The sequence below is a fragment of the Callithrix jacchus genome, chromosome 3, assembly GCF_049354715.1.
Source record: "Callithrix jacchus isolate 240 chromosome 3, calJac240_pri, whole genome shotgun sequence".
Taxonomy (NCBI): domain Eukaryota; kingdom Metazoa; phylum Chordata; class Mammalia; order Primates; family Cebidae; genus Callithrix; species Callithrix jacchus.
The window spans coordinates 24,944,796-24,971,260 of NC_133504.1; the positions used below are offsets into that span (position 1 = coordinate 24,944,796).

The window sequence follows — 26,465 nt, forward strand, 5'->3', positions numbered from 1 at the left end:
TATGACATAAATATTAGGTCTCAATTTTTGTGGTGTTAATAATACAAATCTTCCCAGTGCCATATTCTAATGAAGAGTACAAATAGAATTCCACTGATACCACTTCTTTATTGAATAAAATGTTCTTGTCATATTAAATCTTATTTTGAAGCATATATTTAACTTTGAAAAGCTAAAACACAGTTACCTTTTTCTTTTAGTTGTTATCTTTCAATTTGTTGGAATAATGGGGGAAGTAGCCCTGACATTATACTGAGATTTTTTCAACACTGTTGTTTCTCTGTTTTAGAATGCAGTGACCTGGAGTTCAGGGAAGTGGCAAACCGATTGCGGGACTGGTTCAAGGCCCTTCATGAAAGTGGGAGTCAGAACAAGAAGACAAAAACCTTGCTGAGGCCTGAGAGAAGCAGTAAGATATCTTCTATTTGATCATTGCTACTGTATCATCATCTGATAGGAAGTTTTATTTCCAGCGAACAACTTAGAACAAAACACACATTTCAGTATTTATTCACTGTGTATATACTGAGTAAAAATCAGAATATTATTACTTCCAAGGACACCTGTATTATTTTGCAAGGAAATAAGGTTTTGGGGACAACTCTCATTGGAGGAAAAGGGAATGTCTCCTCAGAGGGTGTTTAGCTTTCAGAGAAATAGAAAGAAGGGGAATATCCTTCAGTGTTTTATTAAGGTGCTAAAGAGTAGAACAACCAGAAAATAAAGGTAAAATATTGGAGTATTTAGATTTTTAGAGAATACAACAGGACTCCCCCATGTGGTAGCCTTTTTAAGATTGTTTTGCTGATGTCTCTATTTTGACCCTCTGTGAAATGGATCAGTAGACAAGAAAGGATATTGGCAAATTAGATAAGTAAAGCAAACACAGAAGAGAAAAAGGAGCCCTATACCTCTTACAATATATATATATATATATTTTTGAGACAGAGTCATGTTCTGTCACATGCTGGAGCGCAATGATATGCTCTCAGCTTACTGCAACCTCAAGTTGCTTCTCAAGTTCAAGTGATTCTCCTGCGTCAGCATCCTGAGTAGCTGGGTTTACAGGTGCCCACCACCACGCCCTGCTAATTTTTGTATTTTTAGTAGAGATAGAATTTTACATTGTTGTCTAGGCTGGTCTCAAACTCCTGACCTTGTGATCCACCCACCTTGGCCTCCCAGAGTGCTGGGAATATAGGCGGGAGCCACCGCGCGCAGCCATAAGTTGTTGCTGTTGTTGTTTATCAGTATAATACTCTAAAAGATTTTTTTTAATTCCTTGGAAATAAGTAATACAAATTGAAATAGGGTACTTGTTATGAATAATTTTGTAAACTTTTCATTTTATATTATTATCTTTTGTATAAAAACGTGTGTATTATTTAAAGCATATAAAACGATACTGAAACACAGGCTGAATCTTTCAAAGATTGAAGCATGTACTTCAAAACACAAGTAAAGAGGAAGGAGCAGCAATTATGAGCCACATCTCTTGGCTGACACGGAAGAGCTGTCTGTGATACTCATCACCTATCATGACGTGATCCATCCACTTTCACCTGCTACCCTCAAAGTGGAGTTTCTAACAAAATTATGTAGTAAGATCACATAATCCTCTATACATACCTAAAATGCCTTATTTTTGTTTTTACATTAAGAAATTTTCTACAATTTCAACCTATTGTAGTTACAAATCTAATTTGCATACTGAAACGATTTAAATGCAGAAGGGTAATTAAGCCATTACCTTTAGGTTAGTAATTGTTTTGAATGTGTAATGACTATCCATATATTTCTTTTTATTAATTTCAGGAAGAAATTATAGTCTTTTTCATATCCTATAGGAGAGTCCCTTGGGCTTACCTCTGGATTTATTAGTTAATTTTTTGGAAAATGTAAATATTTTGATGACTTTTAGCTTGAATTTGCCTAATAGAAATAATGATTCAGTATATTTGCCTCTGTGTTTATGAAGAAAAGATGTCTGGAGTAGGGAGGTTTATTCCACACCCTTATATATTGCTTTTTGAAGATTCATGTTCACACCTGTTTTTAAAATTCGTATTCACTCCCAATATTCATACTTGAACATTTTCATTGCTTGCTCTAAAATTTTTCCTTTGAGCTTGAGTTCAGACTGATGCTCCCTTCCAGATACAGACATAGATAATGGAGAACATCTACAACACTCTGCAAGGTACTGGGCAATTGTACACGTTCATAAATATCTCCCTTTCTATTTTTTTCTGTCAATAAATGCCATAAGACTCTCTAAAGGTAGTAGATTAATTGTAAGAAGCTTCTTCAGAGTTGAATATTCACAGGATTATTTATACAGCTTGAGGAGTCAGAAGCCAGCTAGAAAAAAAAATTCCAAAGGGAAGTTATTCATTAGAATAGATATGACAAATCCATAGACAAGACGTGGCTGGCTCCTTCAGTTCCTCAGATCTGTGCACCCTCTGTGGAAATCCAACATCAGACTCCCATCTCCTTTCTATTTTTATTCTCCCTTCAGAGGTTTTATTAGTTCTAATATAGTGATGACCTACTTGTTTATTTAATTGTCTCTCTCTTTCGCAACCAGAGTACTTTAAACTCAATGAAGTCAGAAGTCTTTATTTACCACTGTATTGCCAGAATGTAGGATATAGTTTAACATATAGTAGTCACTAAATAAAACTGAAATGAGTTAACAAATGAATGAAAGAATCAAAGAAGCAATCACTTTACTACATTGTTTAGCTATACAATAGTCATTCAGTTAGTGCCCTAGGAATGATTATTGATGGTATTCATTATTTTCTTTATGATAGTAATTAGTGTAGTCAACTTGTATGTTTTTATTTCTAAGAGAAAGATTACAAGAAGTGGAAGGCATAAGTCAAAATGTGCATACATTTTAAATTACATAAGATCATAGATATTGCCAGACTGATTGTAAAAAGTTTAGGGCATTTTGCATTTTTACCAGCAAGACATGAGAGTTAACTTTTACCTGCATCCCTGATAGCAAAAAAAAAAATCACCATTCATTTTAACTTTTTGATTCTGATGAATATGCTCTTATATTTCATCGTTAATTACATTTGTACTTTTTTTATTAGTAGTGAATTTGAATATAAAAACTGGGAGAAAACTACAAACACAGTTTTGAACTTATCTGACATTAATGTTATCACCCCTACATTCCATTTCATCAAGTTTGTTTAATATCTTTGTTAACAATTTTGATCAACTTTCCTTTATTACATGCATTTAAGTGTCTTTCTTGTGAAAACCCAAAGTTTGGTTTTGATTTCTTAATATGACAGTGAGCAAACATTGGAGTGTTTCAGTTTTTTTATTTTTAATAATTAAGGATGTAGTTAAGTCCTCATAAGGCAGAGAAAAATAATCTGATAAGTTAGCAAATCAAAACCACATTGAGATGCCATCTCCTGCCAGTTAGAATGGCGATCATTAAGAAATCAGGAGACAAGAGATGTTGGAGAGGATGTGGAGAAAGAGGAACCCTCTTACACTGTTGGTGGGAATGTAAATTAGTTCAACCATTGTGGAAGACAGTGTGGCAATTCCTCAAGTATCAGAACTAGAAATAAACACCAGCAATCCTATTACCTGGTATATACCCAAAGGATTATAAATCATTACATTATAAAGACTCATGCACAGGTAAGTTTACTGTGGCACTATTCAAAATAGCAAAGACTTGGAACCAACCCAAATGCCCATCAGTGATAAACTGAACAAAGAAAATATGGCACATATATACCATGGAATACTATGCAACCATAAGAAAGGATGAGTTTGTGTCCTTTGTCAGGACATGAATAAAGCTGGAAACCATCATTTTCAGCAAACTGCCACAAGAACAGAAAACCAAACACTGAATGTTCTCACTCATAAGTGTGTGTTGAACAATGAGAACACATGAAACAGGGAGGGGAACATCACACACCATGGCCTGTTGGGGGTGGGGGCTTAGGGGAGGGATAGCAGTGGGTGGGAGTTAGGAAAAGGATAGCATTAGGAGAAATACCTAATGTAGATGACAAGGTGATAGATGCAGCAAACCACAATGGCACATGTATATCTATATAACAAACCTGCATGTTCTGCAAAGGTACACCAGAACTTAAAGTATAATAAAAAGTAAAATAAAATGATATAGAATGTTTGCCTTCCAGCATTTTATACTGAAACCAAATTAAAACGTATTTTACAATCTCTTATTCATAGCAAACAAGAAGTCCAATAACATTTTGTCATTTTAATAGAGAAAAATCAAATTTTAGTTTTGCATCAGTAAAATATTTGATCCTATTTTTAAAAATCTTCTAAGAAACCTTTTAAAAATTAGTCAACATTGACCATGAAAAAATAATGTTTAAGGAATCTTTATAATTTTTACATTTTATTCATTACTTAAAAATTTTTAGAATGATTAGTCATTTTCTATTAGGATAGCACTATATCTTTTAAAAAATGTCTTGTATATCTTATTTATAAAGTTGCCTTATGGCATGATTTTTCCTAGGAAAACCATTTATAATTTTTAATTATAATAATTTTTATCTTATAGCTATAACTATAAGATGGATAGTTGTAAGGTTTGTCGGCATTTTGTAGTAAATAAGCAGATATTTTGAATATAAATTTTATACTTTTTAAATATTCATATCCTTCTTTATAGTATAACATTTTAATCTGGCAAGAATCAACATGTTTATTAACAGAGCCAAGTATATACAGCTTCTCTATAAAAATAAGAGATGAAAAGTATATAAATTACAAAGCATGCCTTTGTGTTTTATCATTTTTAAAATGATCTAGATATTACATTAGATATTAAGTAATACCTATTGACTAACTTAATATAATATACATCTAACATTTTAAATTACCAAAAGTTATTGGAGATTTATTTAAGTTGGCTTTATTAGGAAACATAATTACTGTTTAAATAAAGTTTGTCATTTACATGATTTAATTTAGTTAAACTTTCATGCTTTTTTTTTTTGAGATGACATCTCACTCTATTGCCCAGGCTGGACTGGAGTGGTGCCATCTCAGCTCACTGCAACCTCTGCCTCCTGGATTCAAGCAATTATCCTGACTCAGTCTCTCAAGTAGCTGGGACTACAGGCACATACCACCACAACAGCTAATTTTTGTATTGTTAGCAGCAACAGGGTTTCACCATGTTGGCCAGGCTGGTCTCAAACTCAATCTCAGTTTATCCACGTGCCTGAGCCTCCCAAAGTGCTGGGATTACAGACGTGAGCCACTGCACCCAGCCAAATTTATGTCTTTTTATGACACAAACACCTAGATGTAATGCTAACTAATTGCATCAGTATACCTATACAAGTTTAGGAAAAATATATCCAAATAGAATAATAATGTAGTCTGTATTATATTTAATGCTGATAACACTAGAATCATAGCTATGTTTCATTAAAATAATATTAAACCAATCATTTTTGACAGTCATTTTTAAATTACGTGAATTGAATTTTTAAACCATTAGACTTATTCTCAATAACCCTATGCCTAACCATTCAAGTTTAATATAGAACATATGACAGTAGGTCTGCACAATAATGTAGAAAAATCCTTGTGTTTTTTATTAAATGTTTATTATCTTAGTTAGTTTTAAAATTATTTCTTATTGATGTTCAGTGAATAGAACTATATATTCTTGAATAGTAATTAAAATAAGAATCTTAAGTAAATCACCTGTTTCTTCTAATACCAATCTCCATTTTTCTTAGTTACTACTTACCAAGTATTTTGTGCTTGTTTGTATTTAGTATCAGAATAGTGAGGTTGGGGCAAACATGCAACAGAGGGCCAAATCACACACCTTTTTCTGGTTGTGTGAGGAAGAATTCTTAAGGCCGGGTGCAGTGGCTCACGTCTGTAATCCCAGCACTCTGGGAGGCCGAGGTGGGTGGATCACCTGAGGTCAGGAGTTCAAGGCCAGCTTGGTCAACATGGTGAAACCCCTGTCTCTGCCAAATATACAAAAAACAAAAATTAGCCAGGCATGGTGGCAGGCATCTGTAATCTTAGCCACTTGGGAGGCTGAGGCAGGAGAATCACTTGAACCCAGGAGGGGGAAGTTGCAATGAGCTGATATTGTGCTACTGCACTACAGCCTTGGTGACAAAGCAAAACTCCTTCTCAAAAAAAAAAGAATATTTACATGCCAATATCTATCGTTTAATATGTACAATATTACCTTTGAGGTAGATCTTTGTCTTTTGATGAATCTGTGTCTCCAATTACATTTAAAGTATTAATGTAATGTTCATTAAAATGGTCACATTTACTATCTAGAAATACCATAGCACTTGTTTACTATAGTATAAGAATGTGTGTGAACAAAATATGCAGTTTCTTGAAAAACAATCCTCAGTATTTACATCCTTTTGGTCTAACTTTATAGACTAACATACAAGTGGAAAGTTAATGAATGACTTGCAGAGGTCCATCTGAGCTGGCGCTGAGCTGCTGAGCACACAGAAGGAAAGAGCAGAAAGGATGTTAGCATGTGTCTTCTTTGTCAATACTTTATCTCCTTAAATAACCTGAAAAATTCAGCACTCCGTTTCACTGCAAAGTCTTAATATGTGATCTTTTCCAACCCCAAATATAGAGTAGTAAGGCCCATAAGTACCATCCAGAAGTCAGCTGGAAATCATGTCCAAAGCAAGGGCCCATGCTTTGCCAAACATTGTCAAGCATGAATGCATATATTAAGTTGAACCTTAGGAAATTACCAAATTTGGAATTACAAAACAGCAGTTTTTGTTTGTTTGTTTGTTTTGGTTTTTGTTTTTTGGGACAGAGTCTCATTCTGTTGCCAGGCTGGAGTGCAGTGGTGCAATCTCAGCTCACTGCAACCTCCACCTCCCAGGTTCAAGTGATTCTCCAACCTCAGCCTCCCAAGTAGCTGGGACTACAGGCAGGTGCCACTACACCTGGCTAAATTTTTGTAATTTTGGTAGAGATGGGATTTTATCGTGTCAACCGGGCTGATCTCGAACTCCTGACCTCAGGTGATCCACCAGCCTTAGCCTCCCAAAGTGCTGGGATTACAGGCATGCACCACCATAGCCTGGCTATTTTTTGTATTTTTAGTAGAGACGGGGTTTCACCATGTTGACCAGGATGGTCTCGATCTCTTGACCTCATGATCCACCCACCTCAGCCTCCCAAAGTGCTGAAATTACAGGCATGAGCCACCTCGCCTAGCCAAAACAATAGTTTTTAGAGGCCTACCTGATATAAGTCATCTAAGAATTGACTACTGGTTATATTTAAGTCAGTCTTTAGACTTTAACCTGTTTTCTCTTCCTGAGTAACACATAACTTTTATTTGGGTTTAATTTTCCAGTTGTGTTATAATGGGTAAGGAAACAAATTAAGTCATATTTTCTGTTTTGTTTTACCCTAGTCTCATAACCCATGATGCTAATGTCATTCGTAGCATTTATATTCTAACTGCGTGGCTGCTCATGATCCATAGGCTGAATGCAGAATAGGGAGCATGCTCTCTAACTTCATCTCCTAATCATAAGCCAGATTGCTAAAAACTGTGAGGACAGATTACTCTCAGGGAACTCACTATTGCCTTCTGGCTTCTCTGTGACTTACAGAAACTGTTGTAGAAGTTTTGATTAATATAATTCCTCATAATAAAGGCAAATGCTTCATATTTGCCTTTTACCTGACCTGGAATGCTTTCCCTCAGGTCTCTGCATGGCTCACTCCCTCACTTCATCCAGCTTGTTGCCCAAACATCCCTCACCAGGTGCCTTCCCTTCCCATCTAAAATAGCAATAGCACCCCAGAGCATCCACCTCCTCTTCATCCTGCTTTGTTATTCTTTCTAGCAAATATTGCTACTTGATGCACGAATGTTTACTAGTTTATTTTCTCTCTCTTCTAAATAAAATATAAGCCCTTTAAGGTCAATGGTTTTCCACTAGAACCTACAGCTACTAGAAAACCACTTGGTGTATGGTAGGGTGTATGGTAGGGACTCAGTAACAATTTGTTTACTGAATACACTAAGAAATCTAATCACAAATTGTTACCTAGACAATGTACTAACTCCAGAAGAGTGATAAATTCACCTGTAGCTGCTTTCTTAGGTTTGCTACATAACATAGTTTCCAAAAGGACATGATTCTGATGATAGCAGAATTCAATTAAATGGGTCGAAGCTTAATGAAACTTAAATGGAATGATATTCTGCATTTTCAAAAAAGTCAACTAACTTTGAAAGTGGAATATAATTTTATGAAAAAGGGAGATACTATCAAATTAACATTGCTATATATGTTGCATTAGTTGAAATTTAAAATATGATGAAATATCTTTTTAGTACCCACTTTAGTAATTATACTTAACTCTTAAACACATTATGATAGTAACCTGAGATTTTAATCAACCAAATTTTATTACACCATTTTCATAAAGAATTCCACAGTCGTTACTCAAGAATTGTTTTTTTGTTTGAATCTTGGACAGTGTAAATATTTCATAGCTACATGGTTTGAGTTGAAAAAATGGTCAAAAATGTTGTAGCTTTTTAAAAAGTCAAGTTTATACAGTCTGTCATTATTTTTTAACAACCGACACCTAATTTTTATTTTATAAAGTCAGGCTTCTTGAACATATTTTGTTTGGGTGTATTTTATAACTGTCACTACAAAACAAAGGAAGGATCATAGAAAAGTAACTAAGGTAGTAAAAATCTTAAAATCTGTTTTACGGTAAGAAGTTGAAAGAAATGGAACTATTTAGCCTCTCATTCTGTTATAATTAGCATGAAAATACTTGGTGATGCTTTATTCTGTAAGAATATGTTCTGCCTGTTATTATTAATATAGTTTGATTTGTTTTGTTATTTAAATTTCCAAAAATTGCACACCAGAAGTACTATACCCAGGCTTTTAAAAATATGGCCATGATCAAGAATTTATAGTTCTTGAAAGTGACATTTTACTAATTTTCCCTTTAACACTTTGGAAAGCATGAGGACATTAACATCATATGCAAAATCCCTGGATTAGCAGTCTGACTCAAATTAAGATAATGTCTTATTTCTGCTTTTGTACACACCAAATGTTCTCCTCAGTCAGAGAAAATGATGGAATTACTTAAACCTCCAGAGTAAATGAATATGTTCTTATTTCTTAGCAAGATATTGCTCACTTTATGTCCTGCTGTCTTCACATTAAGAGAAAGATTGAATTTGGAATCAGATGGTTTAAAACAATGCCACATTTTAATGCAATTAGGAGTCTTTTAGGTATAGCAGGAGACTTCATCTTTTGAAAACAAAATGTTTGAGAAGATTAGATAAATTTTCTTATTTCAAGTAATAAAATGAGATATCCAGATCATTGCTTATTTTGGTTCTAATTATTGAGACATCTGGCGTTTTCTTCTCTTTTATTCTGTAAATTATAACTCCCTATAATAAAATTTAATTACATACTTAAGTATTACTAAGATATTACCTTAAGAATTGTATATTTTAATTTTATTGAAATAATACGTTTCATATATTTCTAAGCAAATATAATTCCATGTAGTTTAAAGGTATTGCTATAAAATAAAATTACTAAGTGAATGGTGAACTGCAGTGAAATTATTGGTTACATTATTGTGTCCTGATAAATTACTGCATTAGATGTGCTAGGGAGCAAACTTTGTTTATCCTTTATTCTTTAGGAACTGTATTATTCCAGACAATGGCAATTACTATCAGCATTGATTTTTTAACACTTCTCACTGGATGAATGAAATGTTGTCAACTTTATTACATTTCGTTTTCAATAATGTAAACATTTAATTTCAAAATAAAACCATGGAGAGTGTTCAGGCAATCTTAACGAGCTGTCTGAACTATTGGAACCTATTCAAAATGAAACAACACCCCCCCCCCCAAAAAAAATGAAGTGGTTAACAAAAGATATCTGCAGAAAAATAAAACAAATAAGAAAATTTTACATTACCACATATATTTAGTCAATTATAATCAATTATAAACATTATTCCTGTTGAACTTTACTCCAATGCCAGTTGAGTAATACATAAAATACTTGAATGTTTGCTAAATAGGTGTCTTGAAAACATCAAGAAGTGATAGTTGAAACCCAGAAAAAGTATATATAAAATCAAGTAGAATAACTTAAAAAAATAAATATCTGGGGTTGTTTAATGTGAAAACAAGTGACTCTATATACCACTGCAGTTCTTTAACCATATGCAAGCCAATAAAAAAATAATTACTGAGGAATGTTCAAGATGGCCATGTAGGAACAGCTCAGGATTGCAGCTCCCACTGAGATCACAGAGGGTGAGTGGATGCCACATTTCCAGACAGATCTTTATTGCCCACAGACCAGGAAATTCCCAGGCAGTGGAGCCCCATGGGTTGCCAGCACAGCTGTTTTGGCTGTGGCGGCTGTTTTGCCAGCACCCCAGCATGGCAGCTCTCCATACAAAATACACTGGTCTGGTTGCCCTTTTAAGCTGGCAGTTGGAGCTCCGGGAAGGCAGATTAGCCCATTCATCTGATTAAATGGGACTGAAACAGAGAGACAGGACAGGAGATTCCTGGGAAAAAAAAGCACCACGAATCTCAGTGCCATTATTCCAGCCAGCACAGTGGGTCACCACACAGGAAATCACACAGATCCCATCTCCCTTTTCAGCAGGCAACTGGAACACTTGGGAGAGAGTCAACCATTCAACTTAAAAAAAAGGGAGGGGGCTATGAGGGAACCAGGTGATTAGGCTCAGGGGGTCCCACCCCCACAGAAACAAATAAACAAAAAACCCAGAAATTGGAAATGCTCAGGGTTGAGAGTTTCATGGCAAGCATAGCTGAACCCAGGATGGTCCAGCTGTGTGGGGGATGAGTGTCCGCCACTACCGAGGCACTCCACTCCTATGGAAGTAGTCTACCATTGCTGAGGCAGCCTGCCATTGCCGAGGCAACCCACCATAACAGAAAGAGTCTGCCATTACGGAGGTGGCCCACCACATCCAAGGCAGTTCTGACCACACCCATATAAACCAGACTGCAGGGAAGTTCACACAGCAGGAGGGTGGAGCCCACAGCAGCTCATCAAAACCTCTGCAGGAAAACAGTGACTAGTCTGCCACCTTTCTGGGCAGGGAGGCCCTAATAAAAAGGCAGCAGCACAAGGGAAACTCATAAAGCCCTAACTCCCCAGGACAGAGCATCTGGGGGGAAAAAAAAGGTTTATGAGTTCTGCTGCAGCAGACTTAAATGTACCTGCCTAGCAGCTCTGAATGAACAATGGAGCGCACAGCTCAGCACTTAAACTCCTATAAAGGACAGACTGTCTCCTCAAGCAGCTCACTGACCCCTGTATATCCAAAGAGTCACCTCACAAAGGACTTATCAGAATGACATTTGGCAGGCATCATTCTGGGGAAAAGATAGCAGAAGAAGAAACTGGTAGCAACCCCTACTGTTCTGCTGCTGCTGCAGGTGATCCCCAGGCAAGCAGGGCCTGGAGTAGACCTCAGCAGTCCTACAGCAGAGGGTCAGACTATTAGGAGGAAAGCTAAGAAACAGAAATAACTTCTTCATCAATGATCTGGATGTCGATGCAGAGACCCAATCTGAAAATCAGGAACTACAAAGACGACAGGTGGATAAATCCACAAAGATGAAAAGAAACAAGTGCAAAAAAGAGGAAAATACCCAAAATGAGAACACCTCTCCTCCTACGAGGGATCACAACTCCTCAGAAGCAAGGGAACAAAGCTGGATGGAGAATGAGTGTGATGAAATGACAAAATCAGAATTCAGAAGGTGGGTAATGAGAAACGTCTGTGAGTTAAAAGAACATGTTCTAACACAATGCAAAGAAACTAAGAACTGTGAAAAAAGATTTGACGAAATGCTAAGGAGAATGCACAATTTAGAGAGGAATATAAGTGAATTGATGGAGGTGAAAAACACAACATGAGAACTTCATGAAGCATGCACAAGTTTCAACAGTCAAATTGACCAAGAAGAAGAAAGGATATCAGAGGTCGAGGATCAACTCAATGAAATAAAACGAGAAGGCAAGACTAGAGAAAAAAAAGCATAAAAAGGAATGAACAAAGTCTCCAAGAAATGTGGGACTATGTGAAAAGACCTAATCTACATTTGATAGGTATACCTGAATATGACGAAGAGAATGAATCCAAGCTGGAGAATACTTTTCAGGATATTATCCAGGAAAACTTCCCCAACCTAACAAGGCAGGCCAATATTCAAGTCCAGGAAATACAGAGAACACCACAAAGGTATACCTCAAGAAGAGCAACCTTAAGGCACATAATTGTCAGATTCACCAGGGTTGAAATGAAAGACAAAATGCTAAGGGCAGCCAGAGAGAAAGGTCGGGTCACCCACAAAGGGATGCCCATCAGACTCACAGCAGATCTCTCCGCAGAAACCCTACAAGCCAGAAGAGAGCAGGGGCCAATATTCAATGTCCTCAAAGAAAAGAACAACCCAGAATTTCATATCCAGACAAACTAAGCTTCATAAGTGAAGGAAAAATAAAATCCTTTGCAAAAAAACAAATTCACAAAAACGTTGTCACCACCATGCCAGCTTTACAAGAGTTCCTGAAAGAGGCACTGCACATAGAAAGGAACAACCAGTACCAGCCACTCTTTAACAAATGGTAAAGAGCATGAACAAAATGAAGAATCTGCATCAACTAACAGGCAAAACAGACAGCTAGCATCAAAACGGCAGTATCGAATTCACACATAATAATATTAACCCTAAATGTAAATGGGCTAAATGCACCAATCAAAAGACACAGACTGGCAAATTGGATAAAAAGCCAAAACCCATTGGTGTGCTGTATCCAGAAAACCCATCTCACATGCAAGGATACACAAAGGCTAGAAATAAAGGGTTGGAGGAAGATTTACCAAGCAAATGGAGAGCAAAACGAAACAGGAGTTGCAATTGTCATCTCTGATATAATAGACTTTAAAGCAACAAAGATCAAAAGAGACAAAGAAGGACATTACATAATGGTAAGAGGATCAATACAACAGAAAGAGCTAATGATTCAAAATAAATGCGGACCCAATACAGAAGCACCCAGATTAATAAAGCAAGTTCTTAATGACTTACAAAGAGACTTAGACTCCCACACAATAATAGTGGGAAGCTTTAACACTCCACTGTCAATATCAGACAGATCAACCAGACAGAAAATTAACAAGGATATCCAGGACTTGAACTCAGTTTCGGAACAAGCAAACCTGATAGACATTTACAGAACTCTCCACCCCAAATCCACAGAATATACATTTCTCAGCACCTCATCACAGCTACTCTAAAATTGACCACATAAATGGAAGTAAATCTCTCCTCAGCAAATTCAAAAGAACAGAAATCATAACAAACAGTCTCAGACCACAGTGCAATCAAGTTAGAACTTAGAATTCAGAAACTAACTCAGAACCGCACAGCTTCATGGAAACTGAACAACTGGCTCTTGAATGTTGACTGGATAAACAATGAAACGAAGGCAGAAATAAAGAGGTTCTTCAAAATCAACGAGAATGAAGACACAACATACCAGAATCTCTGGGACACGCTTAAAGCAGTCTCTAGAGGAAAATATATAGCAATAAGTGCCCACATGAGAAGAGTGTAGAGATTCAAAATTGATACCCTACCTTCAAAATTGAAAGAGCTAGAGCAGCAAGATCAAAAAAACTCAAAACCTAGCAGAAGACAAGAAATAACTAAGATCAGAGCAGAACTGAAGGAGATAGAGACACATGAAACCCTTCAAAAAATCAGTAAATCCAGGAGGTGGTTTTTCGAATAGATCAACAAAATAGACAGACCACTAGCCAGATTAAAAAAAAAAAAGACAATAACCAAACAGATGTAATAAAAATGATAAAGAGGAAATCATCACAGATTCCACAAAAATTCAAACCATCATCAGAGAATATTACAAAAAATTCTATGCACATAAACTAGTAGACCTGGAAGAAATTGATAAATTTCTGGACACTTGCATCCTCCCAAGCCTAAAGCAGGAAGAAGTCAAAACCATGAATAGAACAATAACAAGATCTGAAGTTGAGGCAGCAATTTAGAGCCTACCACACAAAAAAAAGTCCAGGCCCAAAGGGGTTCACAGCTGAATTCTACAAGACACACAAAGAGGAACTGTTACCATTCCTTCTGAAACTATTCCAAATAATCCAAAAAGAGGGAATCCTTCCCAAATCATTTTATGAGACCGGCATCATCCTGAAACCAAAACCCAGCAGAGACTCAACAAGAAAAGAAAACTTCAGGCCAATATCCATGATGAACATAGATGCAAAAATCTTCAATAAAATACTGGCAAGCCAATTGCAACAGCACATCAAAAAGCTTATCCACCATGATCAACTAGGATTCATCCCGTGGATGCAAAGCTGGTTCAACATACAAAAGTCTATAAATGTAATTCACTGCATAAACAGAACCAAAGACAAAAACCACATGATTATCTCAAGTGATGCAGAGAAGGCCTCTGACAAAATTCAACAGCCCTTTATGGAAAAACCCTCATTGAACTCGGTATTGACAGAACATACCTTAAAATAATAAAAGTTATTTATGACAAACCAACAGTCAATATCATACTGAATGGGCAAAAACCTGGAAGCATTCCCTTTGAAATCTGGCCCTAGACAAGGATGCCCTCTCTCACCATTCCTATTCAATATAGTACTGGAAGTTCTAACCAGAGCGATCAGGGAAGAAAAATAAATAAAGGGTATTCAAATAGGAAAGGAGGAAGCCAAATTGTTTCTATTTGCAGACGACATGATTTTATATCTAGAAGACCCCATTGTCTCAGTCCAAAATCTCCTGAAACTGATAAGCAACTTCAGCAAAGTCTCAGGATACAAAATCAACGTGCAAAAATCACAAGCATTCCTATACACCAATAACATACTTAAAGAGAGCCAAATCAAGAAACAGCTGCCATTTAAAATTGCCACAAAGAGAATAAATTACCTAGGAATACAACTTAAAAAGGAACATAAAGGACCTCTTCAAGGAGAACTACAAGCCACTGTTCAATGAAATAAGAGAGGACACAAACAGATGGAGAAACATTCCATGATCCTGGTTAGGAAGAATCAATATCGTGAAAATGGCCATACTGCCCAAAGTAATTTGAAGATTCAACACTATCCCCATCAAGCTACCAATGACCTTCACAGAACTGGAAAAAACCACCTTAAACTTCATATGGAACCAAAAGAGAGCCCGCATAGCCAAGTCCATACTAAGCAAAAAGAACACCGCAGAAGGCATCACACCACCGGACTTCAAACTATATTACAAGGCTGCAGTAATCAAAACAGCATGGTACTGGTACCTAAACAGAGATATAGACCAATGGAACAGAACAGAGGCATCAGAGGCAACACAACATATCTACAACCATACAATCTTTGATAAACCTGACAAAAACAAGCAATGGGTAAAGGATTCCCTGTTTAATAAGTGGTGCTGGGAAAACTGGCTAGCTATGAGCAGAAAGCAGAAACTGGACCCCTTCCTTACACCTTATACTAAAATTAACTCCAGAAGGATTAAAGACTTAAATGTAAGACCTAACATAAAAACCTTAGAAGAAAATCTAGGCAAAACAATTCAGGACATAGGAGTAGGCAAGGACTTCATGAACAAAACACCAAAAGCATTGGCAACAAAAGCCAAAATAGACAGATGGGACCTAATCAAACTCTTCAGCTTCTGCACGGCAAAAGAAACTCATTAGAGTGAATTGGCAACCAACAGAATGGGAAAACATTTTTGCAATTTACCCATCTGACAAAGGGCTGGTATCCAAAATTTACAAAGAACTCAAGCAGATTTACAAGAAAAAAACAAACAAGCCCATTCAAAATGGGCAAAGGATATGAACAGACACTTTACAAAAGAAGACATGCATGAGGCTAACAAACATATAAAGAAATGCTCATCATCACTGGTCATTATAGAAATGCAAATCAAAGCTACTTTGAGATACCATCTCATGCCAGTTAGAATGGTGATCATTAAAAAATATGGAGACAACAGATGCTGGAGAGAATGTGGAGAAATAGGAACACTTTTATACTGGTGGTGGGAGTGTAAATTAGTTCAACCATTGTGGAAGACAGTGGGGCGATTCCTCAAGGACCTAGAAATAGAAATCCCAATTGACCCAGCAATCTCATTTCTGGGTATATATCCAAAGGACTATAAATTATGCTACTATAAGGACACATGCACACGAATGTTCATTGCAGCACTGTTTACAATAGCAAAGACCTGGAACCAACCCAAATGCCCATCAATGATAGACTGGACTGGGAAAATGTGGCATATAGACACCATGGAATACTATGCAGCAATAAAAAATGATGAGTTCCTGTGTTTTGTAGGGACATGGATGAACCTGGAAACCATCATTCTCAGCAAACTGACAAAGAACAGAAAATTAAACACCACATGTTCTCACTCATATGTGGGTGTTACACAATAAGAATATATGGACACAGGGAGGGGAGCATCATATGCTGGGGTCTATTGGGGGGAATAGGGGAGGGACTTTGGGGAGTGGGGCGTTGGGGAGAGATGGCATGGGGAGAAATGCCAGATATAGGTGAAAGGGAGTAAGGCAGCACATCACACTGCCACATGTGTACCTATGCAACTATCTTGTATGTTCTTCACATGTACCCCAAAACCTAAAATGCAAGAAAAAAATAAATAAAAACAATTACTTTTATTATGATTTCTTTGAGATATTAATGAATGTTAAGTGATTTTCAACATATCACAGCAAGGAATAATCTATATGACATTTTTTATTTTCCATTGTCTTCACTTTTATATTCTGTATTTTGATTACACAAGTAATGCATGCTTATTTTAAAAAACAGCATGTGAAGGTATATTGTGAAAGTATCCTTTCACCAACTTTCTTCATTCCCTTTGGTCATGAGGTACAAAACTTTAGCAGCCTACTTTTTTTATATATATTTTTTTTTCCATGAGACACAGTCTCATTCTGTTGTCCAGGCTGGAGTGCAGTGGTGCAATCTCAGCTCACTGCAACCACCACCTCCCAGGTTCAAGCGATTTTTCTGCCTCAGCCTACAGACTAGCTGGGATTACAGGCTTGCGCTACCACACACAACTAATTTTTGTATTTGTAGTAGAGACAAGGTTTTGCCATGTTGGTGAGGGTGGTCTTCAAATCCTGACCTCAAGTGATCCATTCACCTCAGCCTCCCAAAGTTCTGAGATCACAGGAGGGAGTCACTGTGCCCTGCCAATTCTGCTTCATTTTCATACAAAAATACATACTCACATAAACAGACCTATTTAAAAATGTAAGATCATACTAGCACAGTACGTGCCAGCTTGCTTATTATTACTAGCTCTTTATTTTGACCATTTAACACTTCATTGTGTTGCAAATATTTTCTCACTACATCCTTTCTATTTTGACTTTAGTATATCTCTTAGTTCACGTTTTTTAAGAAAGTCTTTCTCACAAAAATACTGATGTGTACATTCGCATAATGTATATATTTTTGTACTTAAATCTTTAAACCTATTCACAATTTATTAATGTGAGCTGGGATTCTGGCAATAAATATGTACCCTTATTGAATTAAAAATAATATATTTGCAGTTATTATGTTTGTTTTTATGTTTGAATTTTTTTAAATGCTATCCATTTTTTCATATTTCTTTCTAATATTGATTTATACTGTGATTATCTTTAGTTCTGGTATCAGACTTTGAATGATTTTATTTCTTTAAATTTGTTGAGGTCTAGTTTATGGCCAGGAATATGTTCCAACTGCACCTAAAAGGAACATATATTCTGTTATTATTTGTTGGACTATTCTGTTAATATAAATTATGCCACATTGTTGACAGTGAATTTCAGATCTATACCCTTACTCTTTCTCTATCTACTTTGGTGAGTACTTTTTTAGAAGAGTATTGACATTTTCAGATGTAATTGTCTATTTCTCTCTTCAGTTCTATTAGATTTTTCCTCAGATATTCTGAAAATTCTTTTAGGATATCTACATTATACATTTAGGGTTACTATGCCTTGTTTAATTCTTCATTATTGTGTGATGCATGTTGGTTAATGGGTACAAAAAGAAAGATTAAAAGTAGTATGAGCTCATGTTTGATAGTACAGTGGAGCAACTATAGAAAACTGTGCATTTATTGTATGTTTCAAAATAACTAGAAAGAGGATTCGGAATGTACCCAAAACAAATATTTGAGATAATGGATACTCCTATTACCCTGACTTGGTCATTATTCGTTGTATATTTGTATCCAAATATCACATGTACCCATAAATGGGTAAAGATATTATATATCCACAAAACTTAAAGATATTCCTCTTTCTTTTTTAAAATGCATTTTCACTAGGTACAGTATTCTGGGTTAAGAGCTTTGTGCTTTTTGTTTTGTTTTGTTTTGTTTTCTTCTTCAGCATGTATCCCTGTCATGCTGTTGTTTCTAGCTTGTGTGTGTCTGATGACAAACCTGTTATTTTCTTTACTACTCTAGTGAAATATGTATTTCTACTGAAATATGTATCTGTTTTAGAGATGTTTCTTCTCATCACTCTTTAAACAGTTTGACTATGGTGCATCTAGATTTTGTTAGTATCACTGTTTGATTGGTTGGTGTTTATTCTGTTTGGTGTTCTCTAAGATTCTTATTTTTGTTGTTTGATGTAATTCATTAATTTTGGAGAATTCTCAATTAATCATTGAAATATTTCTTCAACCTCATTTTCTGTCTTTCTTCTTCTTCTATTTTAATTACTTCTCTGTGAAATTGCTTGTTAATAACCATAGTTTTAATATGTTCTGTTTTCTTCCTACTTCTTTATATCTTCTTCTTCCTCCTTTGTCTCCTATCTTCCTTCTCTGGTTTCTTTTTTTTTTTTTTTTTAATTTTTTATTGGATTATAGATTTTGGGGTACATGAGCAGAGCATGCAAGACAGTTGCGTAGGTACACACATGGCAGTCTGCTTTGCTTTTCTTCTCCCCTTCACCCACATTTGGCATTTCTCCCCAGGCTATCCCTCCCCACCTCCCCCTCACACTGGCCCTCCCCTTTTCCCCCCAATAGACCCCAGTGTTTAGTACTCCCCTTTCTGTGTCCATGTGTTCTCATTTTTCATCACCCACCTATGAGTGAGAATATGCGGTGTTTCATTTTCTGTTCTTGTGTCAGTTTGCTGAGGATGATGTTTTCCAGATTCATCCATGTCCCTACAAACGACACGAACTCATCATTTCTGATTGCTGCATAATATTCCATGGTGTATATGTGCCACATTTTTCCAATCCAGTCTATTATCAATGGGCATTTGGGTTGATTCCAGGTCTTTGCTATTGTAAACAGTGCTGCAATGAACATTCGTGTACATGTGTCCTTATAGTAGAACGATTTATAATCTTTTAGATATATACCCAGTAATGGGATTGCTGGGTCAAATGGAATTTCTATTTCTAAGGCCTTAAGGAATCGCCACACTGTCTTCCACAATGGTTGAACTAATTTACACTCCCACCAACAGTGTAAAAGTGTTCCTTTTTCTCCACATCCTCTCCAGCATCTGTTGTCTCCAGATTTTTTAATGATCGCCATTCTAACTGGCGTGAGATGGTATCTCAATGTGGTTTTGATTTGCATCTCTCTGATGACCAGTGACGATGAGCATTTTTTCATATGATTGTTGGCCTCATATATGTCTTCTTTCGTAAAGTATCTGTTCATATCCTTTGCCCACTTTTGAATGGGCTTGTTTGCTTTTTTCCTGTAAATCTGCTTGAGTTGTTTGTAAATTCTGGATATCAGCCCTTTGTCAGATGGGTAGACTGCGAAAATTTTTCCCATTCTGTTGGTTGCCGATCCACTCTAGTGACTGTTTCTTTTGCCGTGCAGAAGCTGTGGAGTTTCATTAGGTCCCATTTGTCTATTTTGGCTTTTGTTGCCAATGCTCTTGGTGTTTTATTCATGAAGTCCTTGCCTACTCCTATGTCCTGGATAGTTTTGCCTAGATTTCCTTCTAGGGTTTTTATGGTGCCAGGTCTTATGTTTAAGTCTTTAATCCATCTGGAGTTAATTTTAGTGTAAGGTGTCAGGAAGGGATCCAGTTTCTGCTTTCTGCACATGGCTAGCCAGTTTTCCCAACACCATTTGTTAAACATGGAATCCTTGCCCCATTGCTTGTTTTTGTCAGGTTTATCAAAGATTGTATAGTTGTATGTATGCTGTGTTGCCTCCGGTGCCTCTGTTTTGTTCCATTGGTCTCTATCTCTGTTTTGGTACCAGTACCATGCTGTTTTGATTACTGTAGCCTTGTAGTATAGTTTGAAATCCGGTAGTGTGATGCCCCCCGCTGTGTTCTTTTTGCTGAGAATTGACTTGGCTATGCGGGCTCTCTTTTGTTCCATATGAAGTTCATGGTGGTTTTTTCCACTTCTGTGAAGACAGTCAATGGTAGCTTGATGGGGATAGCATTGAATCTGTAAATTACTTTGGGCAGTATAGCCATTTTCACGATATTAATTCTTCCTAACCATGAACATGGAATGTTTCTCCATCTGTTTGTGTCCTCTCTGATTTCGTTGAGCAGTGGTTTGTAGTTCTCCTTGAAGAGGTCCCTTACGTTCCTTGTGAGTTGTATTCCAAGGTATTTTATTCTTTTTGTAGCAATTGCAAATGGCAGTTCGCTCTTGATTTGGCTTTCTTTAAGTCTGTTATTGGTGTAGACGAATGCTTGTGATTTTTGCACATTGATTTTATATCCTGAGACTTTGCTGAAGTTGTTTATTAGTCTCAGGAGTTTTTGGGCTGAGGCGATGGGGTCTTCTAGGTATACTATCATGTCGTCTGCAAATAGAGACAATTTGGCTTCCACCTTTCCTATTTGAATACCCTTTATTTCTCTTTCTTGCCTGATTGCTCTGGCTAGAACTTCCAGTACTATATTGAATAGGAGTGGTGAGAGAGGGCATCCTTGTCTAGGGCCAGATTTCAAAGGGAATGCTTCCAGTTTTTGCCCATTCAGTATGATATTGGCTGTTGGTTTGTCATAAATAGCTTTTATTACTTTGAGATACGTTCTATCGATACCGAGTTTATTGAGGGTTTTTAGCATAAAGGGCTGTTGAATTTTGTCAAATGCCTTCTCTGCGTCAATTGAGATAATCATGTGGTTTTTGTTTTTGGTTCTGTTTATGTGGTGAATTACGTTGATAGACTTGCGTATGTTGAACCAGCCTTGCATCCCTGGGATGAATCCTACTTGATCATGATGAATAAGATTTTTGATTTGCTGTTGCAATCGGCTTGCCAATATTTTATTGAAGATTTTTGCATCTATGTTCATCATGGATATTGGCCTGAAGTTTTCTTTTCTCGTTGGTTCTCTGCCGGGTTTTGGTATCAGTATGATGTTGGTCTCCTAAAATGATTTGGGAAGGATTCCCTCTTTTTGGATTGTTTGAAATAGTTTTAGAAGGAATGGTACCAGCTCCTCCTTGTGTGTCTGGTAGAATTCGGCTGTGAACCCATCTGGACCTGGGCTTTTTTTGTGAGGTAGGCTCTTAATTGCTGCCTCAACTTCAGACCTTGTTATTGGTCTATTCATAGTTTCAGCTTCCTCCTGGTTTAGGCTTGGGAGGACACAGGAGTCCAGGAATTTATCCATTTCTTCCAGGTTTACTAGTTTACGTGCATAGAGTTGTTTGTAATATTCTCTGATGATGGTTTGAATTTCTGTGGAATCTGTGGTGATTTCCCCTTTATCATTTTTTATTGCATCTATTTGGTTGTTCTCTCTTTTATTTTTAATCAATCTGGCTAGTGGTCTGTCTATTTTGTTAATCTTTTCAAAAAACCAGCTCTTGGATTTATTGATTTTTTGAAGGGTTTTTCGTGTCTCAACCTCCTTCAGCTCAGCTCTGATCTTAGTAATTTCTTGTCTTCTGCAGGGTTTTGAGTTTTTTTGATCTTGCTCCTCTAGCTCTTTCAATTTTGACGATAGGGTGTCAATTTTGGATCTCTCCATTCTCCTCATATGGGCACTTATTGCTATATACTTTCCTCTAGAGACTGCTTTAAATGTGTCCCAGAGATTCTGGCACGTTGTGTCTTCGTTCTCATTGGTTTCGAAGAACTTCTTTATTTCTGCCTTCATTTCGTTGTTTACCCAGTCAACATTCAAGAGCCAGTTGTTCAGTTTCCATGAAGCTGTGCGGTTCTGGGTCGGTTTCTGAATTCTGAGTTCTAACTTGATTGCACTATGGTCTGAGAGGCTGTTTGTTACGATTTCAGTAGTTTTGCATTTGTTGAGCAGTGCTTTACTTCCAATTATGTGGTCAATTTTAGAGTAGGTGTGATGTGGTGCTGAGAAGAATGTGTGTTCTGTGGATTTGGGGTGGAGAGTTCTGTAAATGTCCACCAGGTTTGCTTGCTCCAGGTCTGAGTTCAAGCCCTGGGTATCCTTGTTGATTTTCTGTCTGGTTGATCTGTCTAGTATTGACAGTGGAGTGTTAAAGTCTCCCACTATTATTGTGTGGGAGTCTAAGTCCTTCTGTAAGTCATTAAGAACTTGCCTTATGTATCTGGGTGCTCCTGTGTTGGGACCATATATGTTTAGGATCATTAGCTCTTCTTGTTGTATCGATCCTTTTACCATTATGTAATGGCCTTCTTTGTCTCTTTTGATCTTTGTTGCTTTAAAGTCTATTTTATCAGAGATGAGAATTGCAACTCCTGCTTTTTTTTGCTTTCCATTAGCTTGGTAAATCTTCCTCCATCCCTTTATTTTGAGCCTTTGTGTATCCTTGCATGTGAGATGGGTTTCCTGGATACAGCACACTGATGGGTTTTGGATTTTTATCCAATTTGCCAGTCTGTGTCTTTTGATTGGTGCATTTAGTCCATTTACATTTAGGGTTAATATTGTTATGTGTGAATTTGATACTGCCATTTTGATTCTAAGTGGCTGTTTTGCCTGTTAGTTGTTGTAGACTCTTCATTATGTTGAAGCTCTTTAGCATTCAGTGTGATTTTGGAATGGCTGGTACTGATTGATCCTTTCTATGTGTAGTGCCTCTTTTAGGAGCTCTTGTAAAGCAGGCCTGGTGGTGACAAAATCTCTGAGTACTTGCTTGTTCACAAAGGATTTTATTCTTCCTTCACTTCTGAAGCTCAGTTTGGCTGGATATGAAATTCTGGGTTGAAAGTTCTTTTCTTTAAGAATGTTGAATATTGGCCTCCACTCTATTCTGGCTTGTAGTGCTTCTGCCGAGAGATCTGCTGTGAGTCTGATGGGCTTCCCTTTGTGGGTGTCCTGACCTTTCTCTCTGGCTGCCCTTAGTATTCTCTCCTTTATTTCAACCCTGTTGAATCTGACGATTATGTGCCTTGGGGTTGCTCTTCTTGCGGAATATCTTTGTGGTGTTCTCTGTATTTCCTGCAATTGAGTGTTGGCCTGTCTTGCTAGGTGTGGGAAATTTTCCTGGATGATGTCCTGAAGAGTATTTTCCAGCTGGGATTCATTCTCTTCGTCCCCTTCTGGTACACCTATCAAACGTAGGTTAGGTCTTTTCACATAGTCCCACATTTCTTGGAGACTTTGTTCATTTCTTTTTGCGCTTTTTTCTCTGATCTTGGTTTCTCGTTTTATTTCATTGATTTGGTCTTCGACTTCAGATATTCTTTCTTCTGCTTGGTCAATTCGGCTACTGATACTTGCGTTTGCTTCGCGAAGTTTTCGTATTGTGTTTTTCAGCTCCTTTAATTCATTCATATTCCTCTCTAAGGTATCCATTCTTGTTATCATTTCCTCGAATCTTTTTTCAAATCTTTTTTCAAGGTTCTTAGTTTCTTTGCATTGATTTAATACATGATCTTTTAGCTCACAAAAGTTTCTCATTATCCATCTTCTGAAGTCTAATTCCGTCATTTAGTCACAGTCATTCTCTGTCCAGCTTTTATCCCCTGCTGGTGAGGAGTTTTGGTCCTTTCTAGGAGGCGATGTGTTCTTGTTTTGGGTGTTTTCCTCCTTTTTGCGCTGGTTTCTTCCCATCTTTGTGGATTTGTCCGCTGGTCGTCTGCGTAGTTGCTGACTTTTTGTTTGGGTCTCTGAGTGGACACCCAGAATGTTGATGATGAAGTATTTCTGTTGCTTGGTTTTCCTTCTACCAGTCTAGCCCCTTCGCTGTACGACTTTTGAGGTTTGCTCCAGACCCTGCTTGTCTGGGGTGCACCTCTAATAGCCGTGGCACAGCGAGGGATGCTACCAGTTTCTTTTTCTGCTCTCTTTGTCCCAGGATGATGCCTGCCTAATGACAGTCTTTTGGAAATAGAGGGGTCAGAGAGCTGCTTGTGGAGACAGTTTGTACTTTATAGGGGTTTAATTGCTGAGCTGTGCACTCTGTTGTTCATTCAGGGTTGTTAGGCTGCTATGTTTGATTCTGCTGCAACACAGCTCATTAAACAACCCTTTTTTTTTTCTCAAATTCTCTGTGTTGAGGGGTTTGGGCTTTATTTTTGGATGTCCGATCAGGTGTCCTGCCCAGCTGGAAGGCAGACTAGCCACTGTTTGGCTGCCGAGGCTCCGCCCTGCTCTTGTGTGATTCGCGCAGTTCCTGCCGGCTCTGCTGTGGTCTCTGCCACGCCCTGCGGCGGAGTCTCTTCGTTGTAGCGTGTTGCCTCAGCAACGGCAGGCTGCGTCAGCAGTGGGCGTGTATCTCAGTAGGGACGGGTTGCCTCGGCAACGCCTGGCTGCGTCAGCAGTGGGCGTGTATCTCAGTTGGGGCGGGTTGCCTCGGCAAGGCTGGCTGCCTCAGCAGTGGGTGTGTATATCAGTTGGGGCAGGTTGCCTCCGTAGTGGTGGACGCCCCTCCCCCACAGAGCATCTCGGACCGTCTGCCCGGGATAGTTTGAAATCGCGGTTTTGTTCGTTTCACTGGGTATCCCAAACGATCTGTCCCTGCAATTCCCTGGGCTGGGCTACTGTGCAAGTCTCGTTCAGTCTCAAGTCCAGCCCTCTCAAGTCTCAGGTTGCCTGTTCAACAAGGCACCCGGACAAGAGCGCCCTGTGGGGATTGCTGGGTAGGGCCGGCCGCCGCCGCCCCGGCTGCCAGCTTCGCCAGGCAGACCTACTGCCTGGCGTCCCGTGTCTTTTTATACTTGGGAGTTTCCCCGTTCTGTGGGCAACAAAGATCAGTCTGGAAATGCAGCACTGACTCACCGTTTGCGAATTCAACGCGGGTTCCAATCCTGGGTTGTTCTCACAGTGCCATCTTGAGTCCCCTCTCCTCTGGTTTCTTTTCCTTCTCTTTCTCCTTAACTTCTCTGCCTCCTCCTCCCAAACAATTTTATTTGTTTCTTTCCTACCTTTACCATCCATAGTTTTATTGCAAGTATTCATCATTTATACTACAGCCTTTAACTTATTAATCATTTTAATTTTAAGTTGTCTGTTTATGTCTACATCTGTTATTTCTATCAAGTGCCTTGTCTCTTGGCAGTGTTTATTGTTTGTTTATTGTCTTTTCCTTTTATACATGTCTCTATCTTTTTGGTTAAAACTGGATGTCTTGTATAGAACAGTAGAGATTTATATAAATAAATTTGTGCCTAGAAATGGTGATACCTCTTCTTTTGCGAGGCTTTTAGTAAGGCAGTTGAGCCAGTCTATTCACATAATTAAACTAGGTTTGGGGTTTGGTTTCGTTAACTGTAGCATTGCCTTGTGCTTTTCATGAGACTGGCTTGCCACAGGTTTTTCTTCACTTGTTTCATCTTGTCTTTTCCTTTGCCTCTGAGCCTCAGAAAGGAACCCCTCCTTGAGTGTAACCCTCCACCATTGGTGGAAAGTTGGTACTTCAGGTAGTGGGAACACTCCTTCATATTTTTGTTAAGCTACAGCTTTAGAAAGATGCTGTGTGTTTGAATATCAAAGGTGGGACTTTCTTAGAAATCCTATTGCTCCCCTAGTGGAAGGGGTTCTTTAGTGGTCTGTACTCAGGATATTCTCCTGATACCTTCCAAGGTATACCTGTGTTTTTAGTTCTTTTCCTTTTCCCTTGGTTCAAGGGATCCTCACCTGTATCTACAGAGCGACAGGATATCAGTCTTACCCCTAGGAATTTAAGAGTTTTTTCCATAAGGTATGTAGGGAAGAGGGATGTGGATAGGAGTTCATACCTCTCCACCAGCAACTTCTGCTCCTCAGATGGTTTCCTGAGCTGCTTATCTTGCCCTAAGTGTTCTTTGAGAGCATGCACTGAGATCCCTGGAGTCATGTC

General features: G+C 37.8%; 1 protein-coding gene across 4 annotated transcripts in view; it reads left to right on the top strand.

The window, feature by feature from the left end:
• The window catches only part of SPOCK3 (SPARC (osteonectin), cwcv and kazal like domains proteoglycan 3), a 670,557-nt gene that overhangs the window by 608,369 nt on the left and 35,723 nt on the right, over window positions 1-26,465 (top strand). For all 4 annotated transcript variants that reach the window (XM_054252809.2, XM_008992482.5, XM_078366313.1 and 1 more), the window contains one exon: window positions 290-409. In XM_054252809.2, the coding sequence (XP_054108784.1) occupies window positions 290-409 (120 nt within the window). The remainder of the gene's footprint in view (window positions 1-289; window positions 410-26,465) is intronic.